Consider the following 20,487-nt stretch of genomic DNA (forward strand, 5'->3'; position numbering starts at 1 on the left):
GTTTACTTGATTATGGAGCCGGACAGTTTGTAATATAAAATATATTTTAATTTCAGAAACTGAAACAAAACTTGTGCTCAAACTAGCTGCCATTCCTGGTCTTATAACTAACAGTATTATTTCTAATGGATTAAAAGATATGTTCACGAGCATGCTTGTTTACAAATATTGTTGGTTCACATCACAGGGAGTATTGTTTGCCTCATTATGAATCACAGACAATGACGACAAATTAATGCTGTGCTTTATTTTAAATTTTATATTTTTTGTGATGTAAATTGGAGAATTTACACGTTACTGTGTACTTTGAATTTTCATTGTGGTTTAAAATGATCTCATCACAGCTGATTCTTTATAACACCGAAATGTAAAAATAACGTTGCAGTTCCCCTTTAAGACTGTCCAATACTAATATCTGTGACAGCCTATGAGAGTCCAGTAATTACAGGGTAAAAGAATTATTGCATACCTTGTTCTTTTTTAGGAATATAGAGGATTTGTTGGCCTTAGTCTCTGATGAATCATTTCTCTTCACATTCAGCCTTGTGGTTTTGAGGTTGCACTTTCCTTTATCACATTAAATTACCAAGGTCCTGTACAAAAACTGCTTAGCTCTTAATATACTTAAGAAAAGAGCCGTTTTTTAAAGACAAATATCCTGTAATTTACTTTTGATGGACAAGGAAATTCACATTCCTGTAGTGAGCATGTATTTTTATGCACACTACTGCAACCTTTGTGCACAGCTATTTAATTCCAGTACTCATTTTCTGTGGTTTGTCGTGCGTCGACCCTGTGACAGTCTGCAAGGCTGCACGCGACTTTGCAATCCTCTTGATTCAACCAATCGTTTCATCTACGTGACTAAAAAGTCTGCTTCTTCGCTAGGTAACCTTGAGCAAGCCAATGAGGAGCTGAGAGCTGTTATCAAGAAGATCTGGAAAAGAACCAGTATGAAGCTGCTGGATCAAGTTGTTCCTCCGGCTGGGGGTTAGTCACATCTGTTCTGAAACTACAGCCCAAAGCATAGTGGCTTCCCTGCTCAATGATTCCTGTATACCTTATCATACCACACATCTGCCTAAAAGAGCAGAATCTGGTCCCATGCTCAGCTCTGTTTGAAATAACTGTCTAATAGCTGTCTAACTGCACAAAGGACTTATGTGACAGTGGTTTTTTATTTTTATCTTGAAATTCTGCTGTTTCCCTTGCTGATAGTATCTTAACATTTCCTGTTGCAGGAAAGACAAGAAACACGTTAATCAAAGTGAACTGTTATATCAATTTTTTGAGCAATGGTTTTCATAAACTCATAAATTAGCTGAACTGCCTTTGTTGAATTAACAGAATGACTATCAGCATGACTATCTACTGTTATAAATGTAAAATAATACTTTAGGTTTGATATTCTTAACTATTTTCCCATTACAGAGTTTTGGCCTCTTTTAAAATATTTAAAGCAGCAGTATTTTGTTTGGTGACCTGAACATTTCCATTTGGGAACTCTTTAGAGAAAAATGTCATAAATGTATGAAAGGACTCTGACATTTCATCAGACACAAAATAAGTCCCTCTTTCTGCTTAGTTAACACTTTCTCAGTACAAAATAAATGACGGAAGTATTGCTGCTTTAAAGACTTTTCTCTGTACAGTGGTTTGTTTTAGAATCTCTCTGTTGTGTGCTTCTTCATGGACAGCTTGCATGGCCTAGACAACACCAGCACTGCATGTTTTGTTCGTACTAAATCTTGTCTTTCTCGCTTGAGCTTTTCCACAGCTTCTGTTCCTTTTACACTCTCAGTCCTTCAGAATATTCTGAAGCAATTCTGTTTTAGGGTGGTGGCATGGAACTAGTGTTGCCTCTTACCAATCTTTGTCCCCTGCGTTGTTTTTAAAGTTACAGACTCCTGCTTCAGAATTATTCCACACAGCTACAGTAGCTCTGCTTGCTTGCATGTGCTGATTAGAATCTAGGGCGTTTCTCCTTAGGGTACCACATATTGCAGAGGTTGCACATACTTTATGTACATGTTTACATAGTGCTTTAGTTACTGGACTTAGAGCGTAGACAAAGAAGCAAATAGATTACTATTCTTCTTCTTATTATTATTATTATATGATTGTCGCATACTTCTTTTTTTCTTGTATCATAGGGATGTCGTGGTATGAATACATATTAAGTGTAAAGTGTTAAGTGTTAAGTTCTTGTTGAACGTTATTAACTTGCACACAGGGCATCTACTTAGATGCTATTTTAATTTTGTAGGGTTAAATCAGGGGATGCAGTCTTTCCAAGTAAACTAGGCCTCAAAGTGTGTCCAAGGTGTTAATAGTTTAGGCGGTTTTTATTCTCCACACACTTATTACTGTGCTGCTTGGTTTTTGTTTTGAGTGTTGACTTTTTTTGCTTGTGTGTTATATTGTGGGATTTTTTCGATATTATTGTTCCCTGCTCTTCCCACACCTCCCTTCTGTGTTCTCCTTAATATTGCCATCTACTGTACATTTCAGTGGTGGGGTAGTGTTTCCTGCTATTTATTTTATTAGCAGCAGTGTCCCTTGGCTATCACAGCACAACCATCGTATATAGGGTTATACTAGCTACTCAGACACGCCAACGTGTACTATTTACAACTTCTTTCTTGGATGAAAACAAATCATTCAACTTATTTTGTGAAGTTTAAAGTTAAGACGCATATCATGACATCTCTAAGTTTTGGAGGAATCTACTTGGGTAGAGTACCAGAAGATCTTATTTCAGCATCAGTCTATATAGTGACCTCACATAAACCACAGCATATATGAATACTGTATATTTAAATATAGTACTAGCCTTGCTATTCATGTGTTGACCATAAGATTCACTAATTGAAATCTGGGAACTCATATTACTTTTTTTTTGTGGTGGAAGCAGATTTATTCCTGAAGACAAACCTGTCACCATCAGTTCATTTGATGGAAAACCTTTAATCACAAATGAAATTAACTGTAGAAATGTTTACACATGTATATTTTTACTAATAGCGGAAACAGTGCCTTAAACTATTGGCAAAGGCAAAATGTCTGTAAAGGTGTTTTTTTTAGAAGATTGAGTAGGCAGTCCAATAGCAGACTAGTGATACAGAAGGCACATTTAATTTTTTGCACTTTTATTAGGTTTATTAGGTGCAATATATACATTTCAGTGTGAAATTCCAATTTTCTTTGTTGCTTAATTTTAACATGGTAGACAAATATGTCGGGTTTTTTTTGCTTGTGGGTTAAAGTCATGGGCTTTAGTGAATGTGGACCTTTTGTGATAGAGATACATAATCAAATAGCCCAGCAGTATAAATAAATGAAATTCTAAGATTGAGATAAATGATGTCAGTACCAAAGGTGTGTTATATGTAAATATATATAATTAGTAGTCTGGAGTCGACTCCACTTTGCAATGCATAGTTCTGTCAATTTGAGTGAGTTTGTTACACCTCACATTTTCCTTTGGAAGTGAACCAGACCATGTATTACCTCTTTGATATTCTATTCAAAACATTCTATCATTTTAAATCCCATTGTCTTGTATGTAGATTTACCTGCCTCTTTTCCAATTTGATTGTGTCTTGCTCCAAAATTCTGTCTGCCGTTCTTTGATGTATTCCTGATTTAATTATTTAGTATGCCGTTATTGAGTTACAATTAGAGTTATAAATCTATGGAACATAATTAATTTTGTATGCTTTTAAGGTACCGAAATTAGACTTTTTGTATGATAATTGCTAAACGAGTTCAAAAGTTCACACAAGGGAAACATCATTCTTTTAACGGTGAAACTTTTCAGTTTTCTGAGCTTTTAGTACCCAGGTCACACACCATAGCGAGCACTAGTGTGTCATAGGAAGAGGATGGCTGGAACACTGTATCTCTTACACCAAATCATAAAGTTGCTACCTTGCCGATGACCTGCAGACTGAAGGTCTTCACTGCGGGCATCTCCAATGTACCAACATAGAAAGTTAGCGTATTAGCCCTGTGAGTGCACTTTGCTGACAGAGGAGGGATTTGTGTGGTCTGTTCATTTAGATGATGAGGTAACCGTGGGGAAGTTCTATGCCACCTTCCTGATACAGGACTACTTTAGGAAATTCAAGAAACGCAAAGAACAAGGCCTAGTGGGAAAACATCCTTCGAAGAACACCACCATCGCTTTGCAGGTAAGTTTGCTTCAGCTGGGTTTATTTTTTTTTTGCATGTTTCGCTATGTTTTAAAGGTTGAAAGCTGACCCGAAAGGGTTTTCAAGTTAATTATTCACTTGATTAACTTAATTCTTGTGGTTTTGGCTAGATGGGTTCTCAGAAGATGTGAGAAACTTGTGGAAACAGATGCTGCTCCTTTTTCCCTGAAAATAAGTTAGGTGACTGTAGAAGCCAGATAGACTTCAGATAGATTAGGCAGGATATGTCACAATCTGTTGCTTTTATGAAAAATAAACTTTGTAAAGGGCTAGCTTATAAGACAGGGAGTGTTAAAGATTCATTCAAGCTGGGCTAACACTGACACTGCTGTGATCTTTGGTCTGTAGGTTCTAGTACTGGAGAATAATTTTAATTTCATCTGTGTGACACTAACAAAACTTACCAGTGCCTGCACTTTACTAGAAAGTACAACCTGACCAAAAATATTTGAACATGAATCACAATAAATTGTCTGTTGGTGCCTTTGATCTCTTTCTCTACTGTAAAAATAACAAATGATTTTTACAAATGGACAAATGAAAACACATTTCTTTAGTTATTTTTTGGAGTCCAGTATATCAGGAGAAAGTTTCCTTTCAAAGAAAACAACACTCAGATAAGGAACAAGTAATAGGTTTATTTCAAGCTGAAAAGAGAAGAAAGAAAACACAACGTTTCGGCTGAGGAGTGTTCTTCGGGTATTTGGCAGAAACCAAATATAATATAGCCTGGGAAAACAGAAGCCAGGAGAGAGGAGGAGGCGGGATCAGGGGAGAGGCAGAGAGGCCACTCAGGTGGTGCGAGGTCGAGAGAGGTGAAGAGAGGGAGAAGTCGAAACCTACAAATGAATAGAGAGAATTAGAAGAAAACAAGTCTGTCGTTGAGAGAAGGCGGAAGGTGTGAACCGTTTCAGGATAATTTTAGTTTCTGATGTCTTTCTGTTGATGGAGTTAAGAAACCCTCCTTTGAGAACAGAGATAGAGAGATCAGTGTGATGATGGCCGTCAGAGGTGAAATGAGAAACTATGGGCTTGGAGAGATCTTTCATCTTCACAGCCCTGACATGTTCTCTGAAGCGGTCTCCGAGTCTCCTTCCTGTTTCCCAGTACCATCTGGGTTGTTATTCACAATGCATGGACAGTCTCGCCTCATCTCCAGTACAGCTGAAAGCCTCAAAAGGGACAGGCAACTGCTCAGTAGTTTCATGGTCCATGGGTCCTCACTTGAAAGAAAAACCGGGGAGAATATTTATCGACAAGAGATGAAAATGGGAGTAACAGGAAGGTAGCAGAGGTCATCTAGGTTGAAAGGCCAGTGCCAGTATGCAGAAAAAAAGTATGTTCCATTATAGACTTCAAACAGAGTTTTGTACTATAATCTATTGGAGGTTTTATTGTAATTTAAGTTCTGCTTAGGTGACCACTGTTACTCTACATAGAACCTTATTTGCCTGAAAGAAATCCCTTTCTTCTGAATTCTGGTGCTTAAGAGACAATAATCTTTTACCATCATCTACTGTAAGTTGGCATTGCAAAGAATACTCTAGACTTTAAGAGATGTTATCCAAAATCCATCAGTAGTTGTCTGATAAAGGATCATCATCCTTAACTCGCTGTGGTCATTCATAATCCCAGGGCGTTTCTCGAAAAGAGTAGGGGTGTAACCCCGGCATCCTGGCCAAATTTTCCATTGGCCTTTACCAGTCAAGGCCTCCTAATAATCTCCCTCTATGAACTGCCTTCATCACTCTGCTCTCCTCCCCACTGAGAGCTGATGTGTGGTGACCGTTCTGGCGCACTATGGGTGTTGTCGCATCATCCAGGTGGGGCTGCACATTGGTGGTGGTGGAGGGGAGTCCCCATTACCTGTAAAGCGCTTTGAGTGGAGTGTCCAGAAGAGCACTATATAAGTGTAAGCAATTATTATTATTAATATTATAATTCAACAGAAGTGTTCTTCTAGAATCCTTGTTTCCAGCCACCATGCCTACATAATTTATCACATTTACATGTGAGCAGGTGATGCCTCGAATTCAGTGCTGACAGTCTTTGTTCCATTGTTCTGATGAAAGAGTAATATTCAGCCCTTTTAAAGCGGTCTAAAGTCTGCAAGATACTGACTGCTCTTCAAATGAATGAAAAAATGTCTCAGCAAAGCATTACGAATATACCTTGCAAGCATATATCATACTACACGGTTTATATAGTTCTAAAAATAGATTAGAAGGAAAAACAGCCTTTTAGCCTTTTTATACCATGTAAGTGTTTAGCTGTTGGATGTGAAACACATTGGAAACCTGTTCCATCTTCAGCTCCGAAGACCGTAAAATAAGTTACTGTTTGGTAAAACCAGATGGCCCTTGCTTACTTTCAAGTTTTTTTTTTCTCTGCCTTCCATGTGTTTCCCTTGATATACTGTCATTTAAACAGTATATATATATGTTTTAAAAATATATGCTTGAAGTTCAAGTATATTTTTCATAAATCAATTTTCAAGCACCAGGCAGTCTCCTATAATGTTTGCCTGTTTCAACAGACGTCCCGTATACTTGCATTTAAAATAAACTTTGCTTCTTAATGTCATTTTACAAAGGGGGCAGATGCAATATATTTGATACCTTTCTTTTTCTCTCCCTCTCTGCCTGCAACCTACAGTAATTTTTCTTTTTGAATTTTAAATTAGAAAATGAAAGCAATAAATTTGCTTACAATTTGCAGGGGATACGAGTTGCTTCGAATATGTCATTCCTTTACTGTGCTCCTTCTGATCTGGGTCCTAAATTCAGTGTGATTTCCTTATTCATTCAACACTTTTCTCTTTACCAAACTGGACAAATTTTTACTCCAGTGGAAATATTCTTAAACTTTTTAATCATATACATGTTTTATGATAGTCCTCTCTTTGTCCATAATTTCCACAATGGTGGAAAATTTTAAAGGATGTCTTGTGATTGTGAGATACTATATGTAGGAGTTTTGTATTTTATATTAGGAAGAGTAAATATCATGGTTTCACACAAATGCTAATCTGAAAAAAAGCAAAGAAGCTTAAGAAAATATAGTCTATAATGACAAATGGAATGACATGAATATAAAGCCAGTTTTTACCTTCTTCATTTTACATCTCCTTGAAGTTTTGAGAATGAAATAAAAGAAGCTCATGACCCCTGAATAAATGATAGAGGGTTTAATTCCTTATACATTAATTACCATGGACATGCAGCTTGTAGTTTTTAAAGCAATGAACAAATTAGCCCTTTACAAATTCTAATCAGGTGTTGACTTCTGCATAATAGATTTGAATAATAACCTTTGCCAAAAATGCTCCCTTTTTGCAGAAGTTTTAATTCTGTTTGGCCGTTGCCTGGCAATGCCTTTGTGGACTTCAAATGTATAATTAAGAAGCAAATGTATGTTAAGTCACTTGCTTAACTTTGTTTTTTCTCCTGAATTTTATAATGAAATTATTACAAATCTTCAAGATTGTTTTTGAATGATCAAAGGGCCAAAGGCCTCACCAGTTTTAAAATCAGAGCAAAATCACCTCCAGAGTAAGAAATATTGTGGGTGATCTCTATGAAGAAACACATGAAGAGTTCCTCAAGTTTAGAGGAATGTTACAGGCTAAATGGAATCTTTTCAGTCTTGAGAGTATGAGGAGATGTGATTCAGGTATTTACAATCCTCGTGGGCATTGGCCAAGTCTGACTTCTTCAGCACCAATATTGAACCACGAACCAGAGGACTTATGCAAAAATTAGAAATTGTGCATTTAGAGCTGAGAACAGGAGGTGCTTTTTTATGCAAAGGATTGTGGGTCTGGCACCAGCTGCCCAGCTATGTCAAGTTTTTTTCCAGATAAAATAGCTACTATCAGCCACACAAGCTAATGGGCTTGATAACCTCTGCTGGTTTTTAAGCATTCATTCTTATGTTCTTATACAGGATAAAGGCAGGTCACTGTTTGAGCAGCGTGCTTCCAGGCTCATTGTCTTATTGTTATTGCCAGTGAAAACCTTATACAAGTAGACAGGATTTAAAATTAGCCAATTGGAAGAGCAGAACTGTAACATTAAGCACATTTTAGTGAGGAAATTCAAAGGATTGATTAGATGAGAATGTAGTTGAAAATTGCACATTAAAATATTATTGATAAATTATAAAAAATAATAGGTTTATTCCATTTTGAAAAGAGAAGAAAGAAAACGCAACATTTCGGCTGTGGAGCCTTCTTCAGGTGTGAAGTTCCTCACACTTGAAGAAGGCTCCACGGCTGAAACGCTGTGTTTTCTTTCTTCTCTTTTCAGCATGGAATAAACCTATTGCTTGTTCCTTTGCAGCCTATGGATGCTGATGCAGCTACCCACCTGAACTATTATTGACAATGTTGAGTCAATTTAATGTGGTAAATTTTGTATTTAATTAATAGAATAAGAGCGGGATACCATTCTGTTTGGCATAAGTTTTAATTATTCTAGCTTGATTAACTTACATGCAATTGTTTAAATAGCAGGATAAGCTGCATTCCCTCTGTCTATTTTATGAACAGCTCACTGGAAAAGCTCTAATGATAACTGACAGATGTATAAGCATTATTAATTATATTCAGAAACAACTCAGCAGCAAGCAAGTGTTCAAACTGAAAAAGCACATAATAGTAACCATATTATTTCTTTGCCAAAAGGTATTTTAAAGATGAAAAATAGATCGGACTTCTCTTACCCTTAGTAAAAAAAATCTTAAAAAGATAGGGCTATTACATTTAAGGGATTTTTCAAATTCCTTGAGTGCAGTTGAGAAAAGCTCTCAGGGGTTAATGTGTCACTCGACACACTGTAATTGGGCTGGAGACGCCTGAGCAGTGCACACACTGGCATTCAGTTAGCTCAAAATGCGAATTTGACGAAGAGCAGCTCTTTGGATGTGTACTGCACACTGCATTCGAGATCGATGTTTCCGCCTCTGACTAGCAACAAGTCGACCCAGAAGAACGGGTCCATCGGACTGCCCCTGGAGTGCCACATCTCTTATATTCACTGCTACAGTGTAGGTCTCATGTTGTGTTGTCTTGTTTGTGTGCTGGTAATTGGCCTGTGTGGTTTGTTCTTAAAGGAAACTGTACTCGTGGATGAAACCTACAGTGAATAGACAGAAAATTGTGAAATCCAAATGCAGATGTTTGAAGGCTTACCTTTATGAAAAGAATATACTTGCTTTGTGGTATGAGCGATATGAATGCTAAGAATGATATTCTTGACCTTTTGCCTCAAAAAGAATAGATTTGTAAAGGACAGTATGTACTGAAAGTGCAGGGTTTTGTTTGATATGATTTGTATTTATCAAAGTCTTAATTTTGCAAGGTAATGTTTGCGGTATGAAAAGTAGAGAGAAAAAAAAACAGGAGGAACCTGTATAAATTGTGACTGTCCAGTTTACTGAGGGGAGGATCCTTGACACTGATTCAGAATACATTCATGCCTGGGGGAAGCCTTGATGTTTATACTCGTCAGTGGTACCAATCAATGCAATATATCGTTTATTTAAAATGTAAGAATGTTTATGTGGATAACATGTATTGTGATTCTATTTACAGAAGATTTTCTATTATTACTATTATTATTAAATAGAAAGACCCTCTCTTTTTTGTTACTCAACCTATGTACCGTAGGTTTTAGGTGACTCTCTTATACGTATTTTACGTGCTAAACACACAACTATTTACATTTCCACTGCGTTAATAACTACAGTACATTTTCACAAAGCACACAGTGGATTGCAATACATAGAAAAACATGCTTTCAGAATAAAGTAAATGCACTTTAAATGTGTGCAATTTTATTTATACATTCCAGTAATGTATGATACAAAATTCTTTCCTCTTGTGACCCTGGGGTTCTTATTAGAATAAGATACAAAGTCCGCCTGTGTCGATGTTTTTTAACATGAGAATAATCAAATTTGGATCTAACAACAGCCCTCTCAATCTTACTGCAAAAAATATGTTGTTGACAACCTAAAGTATCTGCAGCTAGGACTTGGATGAATACAGGAATAATTTACACTTTGAAGTGTGATGTCTTAATTATACCAGCAGGAGTTCTAGAAAGAACTGCTGGTAATTAAATCTGTTATTCCTCGTTAGGCTATAAGCAATTCACTCTGTAAAGAACAGGCAGATTTTTTTAGTTCTCTGAAGAACATATGAATCTGTCCTCACTGGGGATTTTTCAATTGCATTGTTTAACATGTTTACATTAAATAACCTTGTATTTTGAACTCAGCTCATATTCATGACTTGACATGTTTAAAAATCCTTCAGCTAACATCATTTGCTGAAACTTATAAACAGATTTATGTTTATAGTCCTTTAACATGATTTTTGCAATGCCCATATGTTCTTAAAATTACTTTTCTATTTTTTATTTTAATCATGGTGATTGCAATGCCCATCATGCCGTTCACATTTTACATCTTTATGATGCATTGCCAAGATCTTAGCAAATCCCAATTGTGTTCCTTTGAAAGTTCAAAACAGTATTTCAAAACAGTTACGCCTCCCAGCTTTTCTTAATAACAGCTGCAAAAATTACATTGCATTTCAAGTATCAGCCTTTGCTGTAATCTTTGAAGCAACCATGAAAAGCTTGATTGTTTTTGCTGACCGTTATCTTTGATGATAGAGGGTACCACCCACATACTGTAATAATAATAATAATAATAATAATAATAATAATAATAATAATAATAATAATAATAATAATAAACTTTATTTTATATAGCACCTTTAAAGGTGGCTTCTCAAAGCGCTTTACAGGATGACAATAACAATAAATAAGAAGACTACAACAATAAATAAGAAAATTTCACAAGACAGGACACAATTATAATTACAACAATACAACAATAACAATAAATACATACTGTATCTGTGTTTCAGTGGAAGTACACCCAGGGTTAGTTCAGAATAAGAATTAAAGCACTTCATTCAATAAAAACTCAGTCAGACCAAGTGGGTGTCAATAGAAAAGGCATGAATAAAAATCTTCTAGATTTTTAAAATAAAAAACAGGACAGAGATTTGTACATTTACAAGATCCTTAATGACCTAAATGGACTTCTTTTTCAGTTGAATATTGATTCACAGAAGATTCCTTTGTACATTCACTGTCATTGACTAGACTTATCTAATTGAAAACACAGAAAGCCTTTTTAGTTCCCATATATCCTGGATTCAGAAGTCCCTAATTTCAGCAGGATGGCAGACTAGAAACTTGGATGCAGTGGGTTGAATCCGCAGCTGTTAGAAATAATATCATGATTGCAATGTTCCATAATGTCTTTGAATGATATTGATAGTGTTTAAGCAATACTTCAGGTTAAGCTAGAAAAGGAGTTTTAGCTCTCAAACGACTTGGGAACCTAATTTAAGTTTAAATTTAAGATTAGAAGTTCTTACATTTAGAAATTTACTCGTATTTCATATTGGAAGATGTTGTGCTTTAGTTTTAACAGATGTGGGTCAGGGTTAGTTATATATCCTTGTCTTGTTGAAGTCTGTGCCCCGTCTACCCACCATCACTGAATCCCTGAATCAAACACACACAACCAAACTGAGGACTAAGCAGCCCATCCTTCAGTTCTGAAAGAAGTGACTCATCATGAGATGTGTCATGCAAAATGGACTCTCAACTTTAATATCATGATGAAAAAACTCAGGCTGACTCAGAGTTCTCATCCTGGATACCACAGCCAATTGTCGAGACTTGTGAATTTCTCTTGCCATCTGCTCAGAAAGCCTTTGTATGATTCTTTGGAATGTTTGTTACACATCATGACCTATGACCAGCAAATATTTTCAATGCTTGCAGACTGTATATGCCATCAAAAAACGATCTTAATTCTTGCGACAGCTGTGCTGTTATTCCCGAAGGTCATTTACAGTTGAAGCTGGTGATTCAACCTGAAATTCAAGAATTGTCATTTTTGTAATGAGTCTTCCCATATAACGTGCTTTTCAGTGCGATCTGGTACACTGCTTCTGGGTCCCTACAGTACCCTGGGAAATACTACCGTACACCTGGGATTCTAAGAACTTTTCTTATCATCGTTGCAGGCCGGACTCCGAACACTACATGATATTGGGCCCGAAATTCGCCGAGCAATATCATGTGACCTGCAAGATGAGGAGGTTGTAGAAGTTAATCCTGACGAGGACGAGGATATTTATAGGGTAACCATTCACTTTTAATAGTTTCATGCAGCAAAAAAGCAATGGTGAGAGCAAAACTGGAAATATGAAGAACCCCAGTTATACATACAACTCTTTTTTTTTTTTAATTGAACTGGCTGGCTTTGCTCCAGAGCAATTACAGACTGCATTGGAATTAAGTTTCATTGCCTGTACCATTATAGTTTTAATCATATCCACTAATACCAAGTGCTTAAGTTGCAGTTCAATTTGATCAAGCATGTGTGCATAATTCATCATTTCATTTGACCTTATTGCATGTCTCATTTTAAAATCATACTATACAGTACATTGGACCATGGACAATATTTACAGCATATTTTCTTTTCCAAAGATAATTTAATGTATTCAACTTACAAATCAATATATTTGTTATATCTCAGCATTTAGGCTGAATTGGAAAGATAGGACAGTGGAGTTCTCTCTGGTGATCTCTGGGACATTGTGTCCCTTCTAGTTTCATTTTATTTGCACTGTTTGCGTCTGTACATGAAAGTTTGAGTAAGACATTTGATGAGGTGGGTCACTCAGGGACATGGCTGCAAAATTGTAACATCACGTTACGTCTCTCAGTTTGGCTTGCAGGGCTCAGCAACCGATTCTTCATGAACACCAGAATTTCACATTCACTTAATGAAAATTTTCAGCGTTCAAAAAGTCAGATACATTCTACATATATATCAGTAAATCATTGCATTAATAAACATCTAATCAGATATGTTGGAAATATATTTAAATTTTAATAGTGGGAGAAGGCATTTTGTAAAAACTGATCGCTGATTTAGTGGTGACAAATTGAACAACAGGAAAAAAAAACTTGATTAAAAAAAATCTTTTTGTCACTCATTTGTGGGACAAACAGAACCTGTATAAATGTGCGCACTAGGACATAGGAGTTTGTATTTGTCAGCATATTCACTTGCACATTTGTTTGCAGAGGAACGGTGGCCTCTTTGGCAATCATGTGAATCACGTCAACGGTGAAAGTAGAAGCTCGGTTCAGCAGACTAACGCCACACAGCGCCCCCTGCAGATCCAGACCCCTGCAAACCGCCCACCAGCAGACCACAGCAAATATAGCAGAACTGGAAACTCCCTGCCCCACAACCATCGCAACCACAACTCGTTCTCGAAGTCACCAAAGTCCACCAATGCCAATCTCAACAATGCCAATGTGTCCACCATGCCTAATGGAAAGCACTCTGGGCACCGGTACTACGATCATGCCTCTGCTAATGGATACCCTGCCCATGCTTCTTACTTCAAGGCAGATGTGTATGAGAAGCACAGGAAACCAAGCGTCAAAAGGTAAGAAATGGGAAAAAGTTTAATGGAAATCTGTCTGCTCGTTATGTTGCTTTAAGAATTGCAAGAAAACACTAGGAAACCCCACTTAAAAAGACATAGCATTTTCCCCCACTGCACACCTCAATTAGATATTGCCTGCTGTTGTTAATCCCTGCTCACAAATGCTGGATGCATTTAGATGACTGGGGTACTGTTACACACACCCATCCTCAGAGACATGCTTTTCCATCCTGATCATGTCTTTTCCTGGCTGCACTTGAAGGTGGGGACTGTTTTCTCCACCGGTCTCTGCCCTACCCTATCCCTGCAGTGTTCTGTCAATTTTGTGCCCATGGAATCCAGACCACAATCAAGAAGTACCACATACTCGTATAAAATGTAAGGCTGTGGTTTATAGTGCTTGATTGTTTTAACGTTGTTACAGAAGGAACAGAAAGGGCTCCATTGATTGACGGGTTTTTAAAGAAGGGTGTTTTTTTGGTCATGGTTGTTCACTCATCTTTTCATTACCAATTTGACTATTATAACAAGCCTCCATACATGAAGGGAATTTCTTTCCTGGCACTGATAGAGGAAATAATTGTTCTTTTAGATAAGATAAGATCACTTCATTGGTCATATACAATTTCCTGTATTAGGAATTTGTCTTTTCGCATACCCCTGTATGCTCTCCATGAGACACACAGACAGGGAGAGAAGCTTGGGGTCAGAGCCCAGGGTCAGCCATTTATACGGCACCCCTGGAGCAGTTGGGGTTAAGGGCCTTGCCTATGGGCCAAACTTAGTAAGATTCCTCTGCTGGTTGTGGAAAACGAACCAGCAACCTTCCAGCCACAGGCACAGATCCTGAGCCACAGAGCCACCACTCTGCCTTGAGTGTAAATCCAGAAGAATTTTTAATTTCCTGTGAAGGTTATTTAGAGTTGAGTACATACTGTAGACTTCATAGCCTTTTCTTCCAATGAAAGTGCTGAAGTATTACCCCCTGCTTGTTTTATAATGAGGCAGCTACAACATATTTCCTTGTATTATTGTAATACTTCATAATGCTCAGTCATGAGCTAACCGATTAGCAAATACATGGTTAACATCAATTCTTTCTTGTATTTAATTTTTAATGAAAATGTTAATCATCTTCTCACAGTATTTAACCCGGCTTTTACCTAAGTGAGACATGCATTGATCAGCTATATTTTAAATGGTTTCTGTGGCCACATTAAAGAAATGTCTCTCAGTCCTGCCTTGCATGATTAAGGTATAATCCACTTCACTCTATGACTGCTGTCCAGGCATCTTGCTCTAACATACATGCATGTAACCCTTTCCAAATGAAAAAGCATATATAAGAATACTGTATATTTTTCATATACTGTATAATATATATGTTGCATTGTACCTTTTTTTCATCTTCCTTCCTTGATTACCTAACCAAAATACTTTCTCTCAACCATTTCTTTGCCTTCTGGGATAGGACCCGCTACTATGAAACCTATATTAGGTATGTCCGCTGTAGAACATACTGTATCCATAGATTTTTTTAATTTAGTGGAATAGCTAGTGGTTGGGACTTCTTCATTGCATCCTCCCTGGTAGGTAGATAGGCAAATCCTACGTGTTCCTTTTTCTGGTCAAACTAATGTTTCTTTATATTGTTCTTATTCCTATGACATTCTTTTGAAGAATTGACATGAAAGGATTGTATCCCTAACCAGTGTCCTAAGCTTTGTAAAGTGTATAGACCCTACTCTCCATTCAGATGGACTTCTTGAATGCATGTTTTATTTCTTTAATAAATTAGTGCTTACAGTTACTGTACTAAAAAAAGATCATGAACTCCTGTTACCCAGAAGAGTTGCAGAGGACAGTCAGACTAATGATTTGTTCTTTACCTTTTAATATTAAGCATATTACAGTTATTTAGATCTGCCTGAGTCAGCTAACAGTAAGAGGCTTGATTTTGCCTGCCTATTGACAGGTGTCGTAGCCCTTTTACCCAAGCATAAGTGCAGATTTCACCTGACACCTTGTACATGCAGATCAGACTCTGGAGAGGGGCCTTTCCCTACAATCCGGAGAGAAGATCCCTCAGGGAGCGATTACTATGAGGAGGATCGTTACTCCGGGGAGTACTACAGCGGAGAGGAATTTTATGAAGATGACAGCATGCTTTCTGGAGACAGGTAATGCAATGGGTGCCCATCCCCAATTGTTATAACCACAGGGCACAATGAGTTTCTTTCTCACCAGAACTTTTGGCTTGGATTTGTACCTACTAGCAAGTGTATGTAAAGGGTGTTTGTCTTAATTATGCATTTGAGCGTATCCCTTATTTTGGGGGATTTTAGACTTACCTGCAGAGGTGTACCTCTTTGTAGACTGTAGATAATTTGTATATATATATGTGTGTTTTACAGAACTACAAAATGTAAAGCTAAACATTTGTAAACATACAGTGTTTAAAAAAATTATCCTCTCTGCATCTTCATTCCATCCAGGAAGTCTTACAATGAATATTATGATAGATATTATACCAGTGACCTTGACTATGAAACACCTAAAGGCTACCATCACCCCTATGGTTACTATGACGATGATGAACAACCAATCTATCATGAGTCTCGTAGGTCTCCAAAGAGGCGTCTGCTTCCTCCTACACCCCAAGGTGAGTGGAGATTTCAGGTTTCAGTGCCAGCAACGGGCCTGCTGTGTGAACTGATGGAAATTAGAAGTGAAAAGGATGATAATTTATCATTCCATGTTTTCTTGAAAGAGGCTGGGGTATTTGTTTCAACAGCATGGTCAGCGTAGATTGTTCTAGACCTCGTCATCTCCTTCTGTGCAGAGTGGTGTTCTTCCTGTTCTTTCATATTCATATATAACTGTGCACAAATCTGATTCTTAGATTCTTGTGATCTTCATTTCGTAAGACTTTCTGTTACTGAGCTCTAACAAGTTTTTTGTTTTCGTTTTTTAACCATAACAGAGGTTTTAGATTATCTGTAAAACTGTAAGGATTGCCTCTCTCCAGAACAAAGTTTCTCTTCCAGGATGAATATATAATGCATTGTAATGAAGCTGCTTTTTCATTATTGTTATATTTTTGTTATAATATCTGAATTACAGTTTAAGGTATTCAGGAACGCAAGAGTTTTCCTTTCATGAAGATTTTAGCATAAAAAGATATTTGTGTGTCTGAGGCACTCTGTTTTTTCAGTGAACAGTAGGGTTTTCCAACATCCCGAAAACTCCTTAGAGATTTTTGGATGGGTTTGGATGGGTTTTCAAGTAAAAGTTTTTATTGTGCCGTTGTTTCCTTTCAAATCTTACTCTGACTTGCTGCAATATAGATACTGTAGTCTCTCACAGGCTCATTACAAATGTGAAAATGTAGGTTTGTCTGAAAGTGCAAAGCCAAGAGTTTCCATACAATATATATAGTTATCTACATGACAAACAAAGGTGGCAATCAATAAGTTGTGTGTACTGATAATGTGTTGAGACTGAGTACAGTGTTTACGACGTATACATGCTAGAGACATTTAAGAGCTAAGGATTGTCTAACCGGAATGAAAACATAGCAAAAAAACCATCTTCGTTTTCTTTTTTTAAACAATCAGCGAATCGAAGACCTTCATTCAATTTTGAGTGTCTGCGAAGACAAAGCAGTCAGGATGATATCCCACTGTCCCCTGCGTTCCACCAGCGCACAGCACTCCCACTCCATCTGATGCAACACCAGGTAGAGATGTTTCTGTGTGTTAGAAGGCAAACCTGTTCTCCTGTGGCTCTTCATCAGAGCTGGCTTAAAGCAAAATGAAAGAGAGGTGGTGCATTCTTAATATAGTGCATTACAAAGTTTTGGAATAGGGGTCACTGTACGGGTCTCAAAATGCCTTTGAAGCATCGTGTTTGGTGATGCTGTGCTTTGTGTTATATCTTCACTGGTACATAGGTGATGGCTGTGGCAGGTCTGGACTCCAACAGGGCTCAGAGGCTCTCGCCAACACGTTCCACGCGCTCCTGGGCCACGCCCCCCGCCACGCCCACCAGCAAGGACCGCTCCCCCTATTACACGCCCCTGATCCGTGTGGACAGGCCCAATGCTAGAGACAATATCAGCAGCAGTCATTCATCAGTGCACAGGAGCTCCTGGTACACCGACGACCCCGATTACTCACACAGGATGTACACACCAGCAAACTTAAAAGTCCCTGCTGAGTTCCGACACAAGTATCATGAAAAGAGAGGGAGTGCGACCAGCTTGGTTGAGGCGGTAAGTGAAATAACGCCAACTTTTGAATGGAAAATTCCAAACGATTCATATAATAAAACAACTGAAATGTAAATCTGTCCGCCTTGTTTAAATATTGCGGAACTGATGGAAACATTATGCATTATTAATTGTGGAAAAAAAGAGCTTGAGAGTAAACCACGACTCCCTCTTTCAGGTATTAATATCGGAAGGACTGGGAAGGTATGCGAAAGACCCAAAGTTTGTATCTGCAACAAAGCACGAGATTGCAGACGCTTGTGACATGACTATAGACGAAATGGAAAGCGCTGCTAGCAATCTTCTCAATGGCAGTGTGAATGGAGCCAATGGAGAGATGTTCCCCATTTTAAGCAGAAGAGATTACGAGCTCCAAGACTTTGCCACTGGCTACAGTGACGAAGAACCAGACTCTGGGAAATACGAGGAGGATTTAGCAGATGAAATGATATGCATTACGACTTTATAGCATTGGCTAAAAGAAAACAGCAACGGCAACAAAAATGCATTTATTGGGTTGTTAACAAAAGAAGTGCCTTTTTTCGTGAAACGGAATATTTAAGGCACTAGCTGGATCAACGGGCAGTGACAGGTCTGAGAGCAGGGAATGTGACAGCTGTTTGAAGCCAGAGAGAGCTTTGCACACAGGTGGTCAGCCTGAGAGTGGGAAGAACAGACATCGTAAAAAAAACACCAAAAGGCTAAGACCTGCACCGAGAAGCAAACTCTGTTTTGCCAAGCAGGGACCTGTTTCCTCCCTAAGGATCAATGCAACCTTGTCCATACCCTTTAAGTCAAGCCTGGGCACAACAACCTAGGGAACAGCTTTCCTACTGGAGCAATGCAATTGCATTGGTAACAGTTAAAGTACGTGCACTCCCAGCAGGATAGGGTATAACCGGTGATGACAATCAGATACCAGATAGTGTCATTACCTCAGTTACTTTATACTGCATCAGCATATCAAGCAAATAAGTTTCCACTGCAAAACAAACATATCCTCCGGAGGAGTGTAAGGTGAATTTTAACTCAATCTTGAATCTAGTTCTCAGTTTCTTCTTTCGAAGCACTGGCATTAGTTTTCCACCTCTAAATAGCACCAGTTGACACATAAATATCACTTTTACTTATTGTATTATCAAACTAGAGATAGTCTGTTTTACATGGCTGTCACTATAAGGCAACATACACTGAAGACAGTTAAGGCATTCAAGACAATGCACTGCAGCCAGGTTAACTTTGAATCTTAGAATAGGTTCTTTAATATTTCATAGTAGATAATACTGTACATGAATTGTAATATAAAAAATACTTTGTAAAGAGATGTTCTATATTTTGTAATTATGTACCGTATTTGACAAACAAAGCAGCAATATGGTTCCTAATTCTTGTTCTTATAAAATAGATTGATGTTATTTTATTAGGAACATAGAGTAATATATAAATATATATAGTATATTTGCCTTTTTTGATCAGATGTATCCTCTTAACTTATTTGCAAAAACAGAAGTTTTACGAATAAGTTTGAAGTCAATGTGAATATTGAAATTTGCACAAGGTATGCAGAAGCCACAGTGTTGTCTGGTAGAAGCACAGTTGCTTCATTAAAATGCTAAAATAATATTCTTGAGCAGTCTCACCTCAAACGTGTGCAGTGCTCACTGGTAAAAATCAAACAAAGGGTGAGAGGTGGTCATGGGGTTATGTCTCTTTTACTTTGGCTACTTTGTATTCACAGTACAGGTTTATTGAAAATAAAGTATATGCTCTTTTTGCATATCTTGGTTGGTTTAACTCTTAAAATGCTTCGTGCATTAATAATGCTGCTTGATTGAAGTGTAACACAGTTTATAGGGTTTGAAATGTTTGATTGAAATACCTTAAAAATGTTGATTTTTCAAAAACAGATTTAATCTTTAAAATGTACAGTTAAGGTTCACTTATAGTTATCTGTATATACTGTACTCATTTAAATGCAATTCAGTGTAACATCTTGCAAGTCAACCTTTTGTATAAATTGTTAATAGCAACCAAAGTGAGTTTTATTTTTGTTAATTTTAATCTTTTTTTTCTAAAAAAAGATCTTGAAGGGAACACTTCTTTTTATTTCAAAGTTCACAAAGTAAAAATTCTGAATTTGGTTGAAAGCTTTAATTTCTTCCTTTTTTCCTGGAGACAATGTGCTCTTTACAGTTCCCTATTATACACAAACCTCCTATAACTTTATTGTACAAGTTATTTGAGATTTACTTTATCCAAGATTTAATATTGTGAAGATTTGCAAGAGACAGCACACAAAGAGACACTTTCTATACTAGTTTGCTGTTTTTCACATCAGATCTTTCAAACCCTGTAAGATGAAGTAAAGAGTGGTAAAGCAATATTACCCACACTCTTTCCATGTTACAATGTTCTAATATACCTCTACAAGAGGTGGGGGAAAACAT

The 20,487-nt window shown here is 37.3% G+C and overlaps 1 protein-coding gene across 16 annotated transcripts in view; it reads left to right on the plus strand.

Annotated features, from left to right (window-relative positions):
* LOC102695139 (voltage-dependent L-type calcium channel subunit alpha-1D) overlaps window positions 1-19,819 on the plus strand; it is a 116,800-nt gene extending 96,981 nt beyond the window's left edge. For 13 of the 16 annotated variants that reach the window (XM_069189492.1, XM_069189484.1, XM_069189487.1 and 10 more), the window contains 10 exons: window positions 889-990; window positions 4,063-4,193; window positions 12,328-12,444; window positions 13,400-13,770; window positions 15,242-15,268; window positions 15,807-15,950; window positions 16,266-16,432; window positions 17,388-17,509; window positions 17,723-18,043; window positions 18,219-19,819. In XM_069189492.1, the coding sequence (XP_069045593.1) occupies window positions 889-990; window positions 4,063-4,193; window positions 12,328-12,444; window positions 13,400-13,770; window positions 15,242-15,268; window positions 15,807-15,950; window positions 16,266-16,432; window positions 17,388-17,509; window positions 17,723-18,043; window positions 18,219-18,509 (1,793 nt within the window). In that variant the 3' untranslated portion in view covers window positions 18,510-19,819. The remainder of the gene's footprint in view (window positions 1-888; window positions 991-4,062; window positions 4,194-12,327; window positions 12,445-13,399; window positions 13,771-15,241; window positions 15,269-15,806; window positions 15,951-16,265; window positions 16,433-17,387; window positions 17,510-17,722; window positions 18,044-18,218) is intronic. The other 3 variants (XM_069189486.1, XM_069189494.1, XM_069189489.1) reach the window with 2 other exon arrangements.
* Window positions 19,820-20,487: the final 668 nt, after the last annotated feature.

This window comes from Lepisosteus oculatus, chromosome 4 (genome assembly GCF_040954835.1).
Source record: "Lepisosteus oculatus isolate fLepOcu1 chromosome 4, fLepOcu1.hap2, whole genome shotgun sequence".
NCBI lineage: Eukaryota > Metazoa > Chordata > Actinopteri > Semionotiformes > Lepisosteidae > Lepisosteus > Lepisosteus oculatus.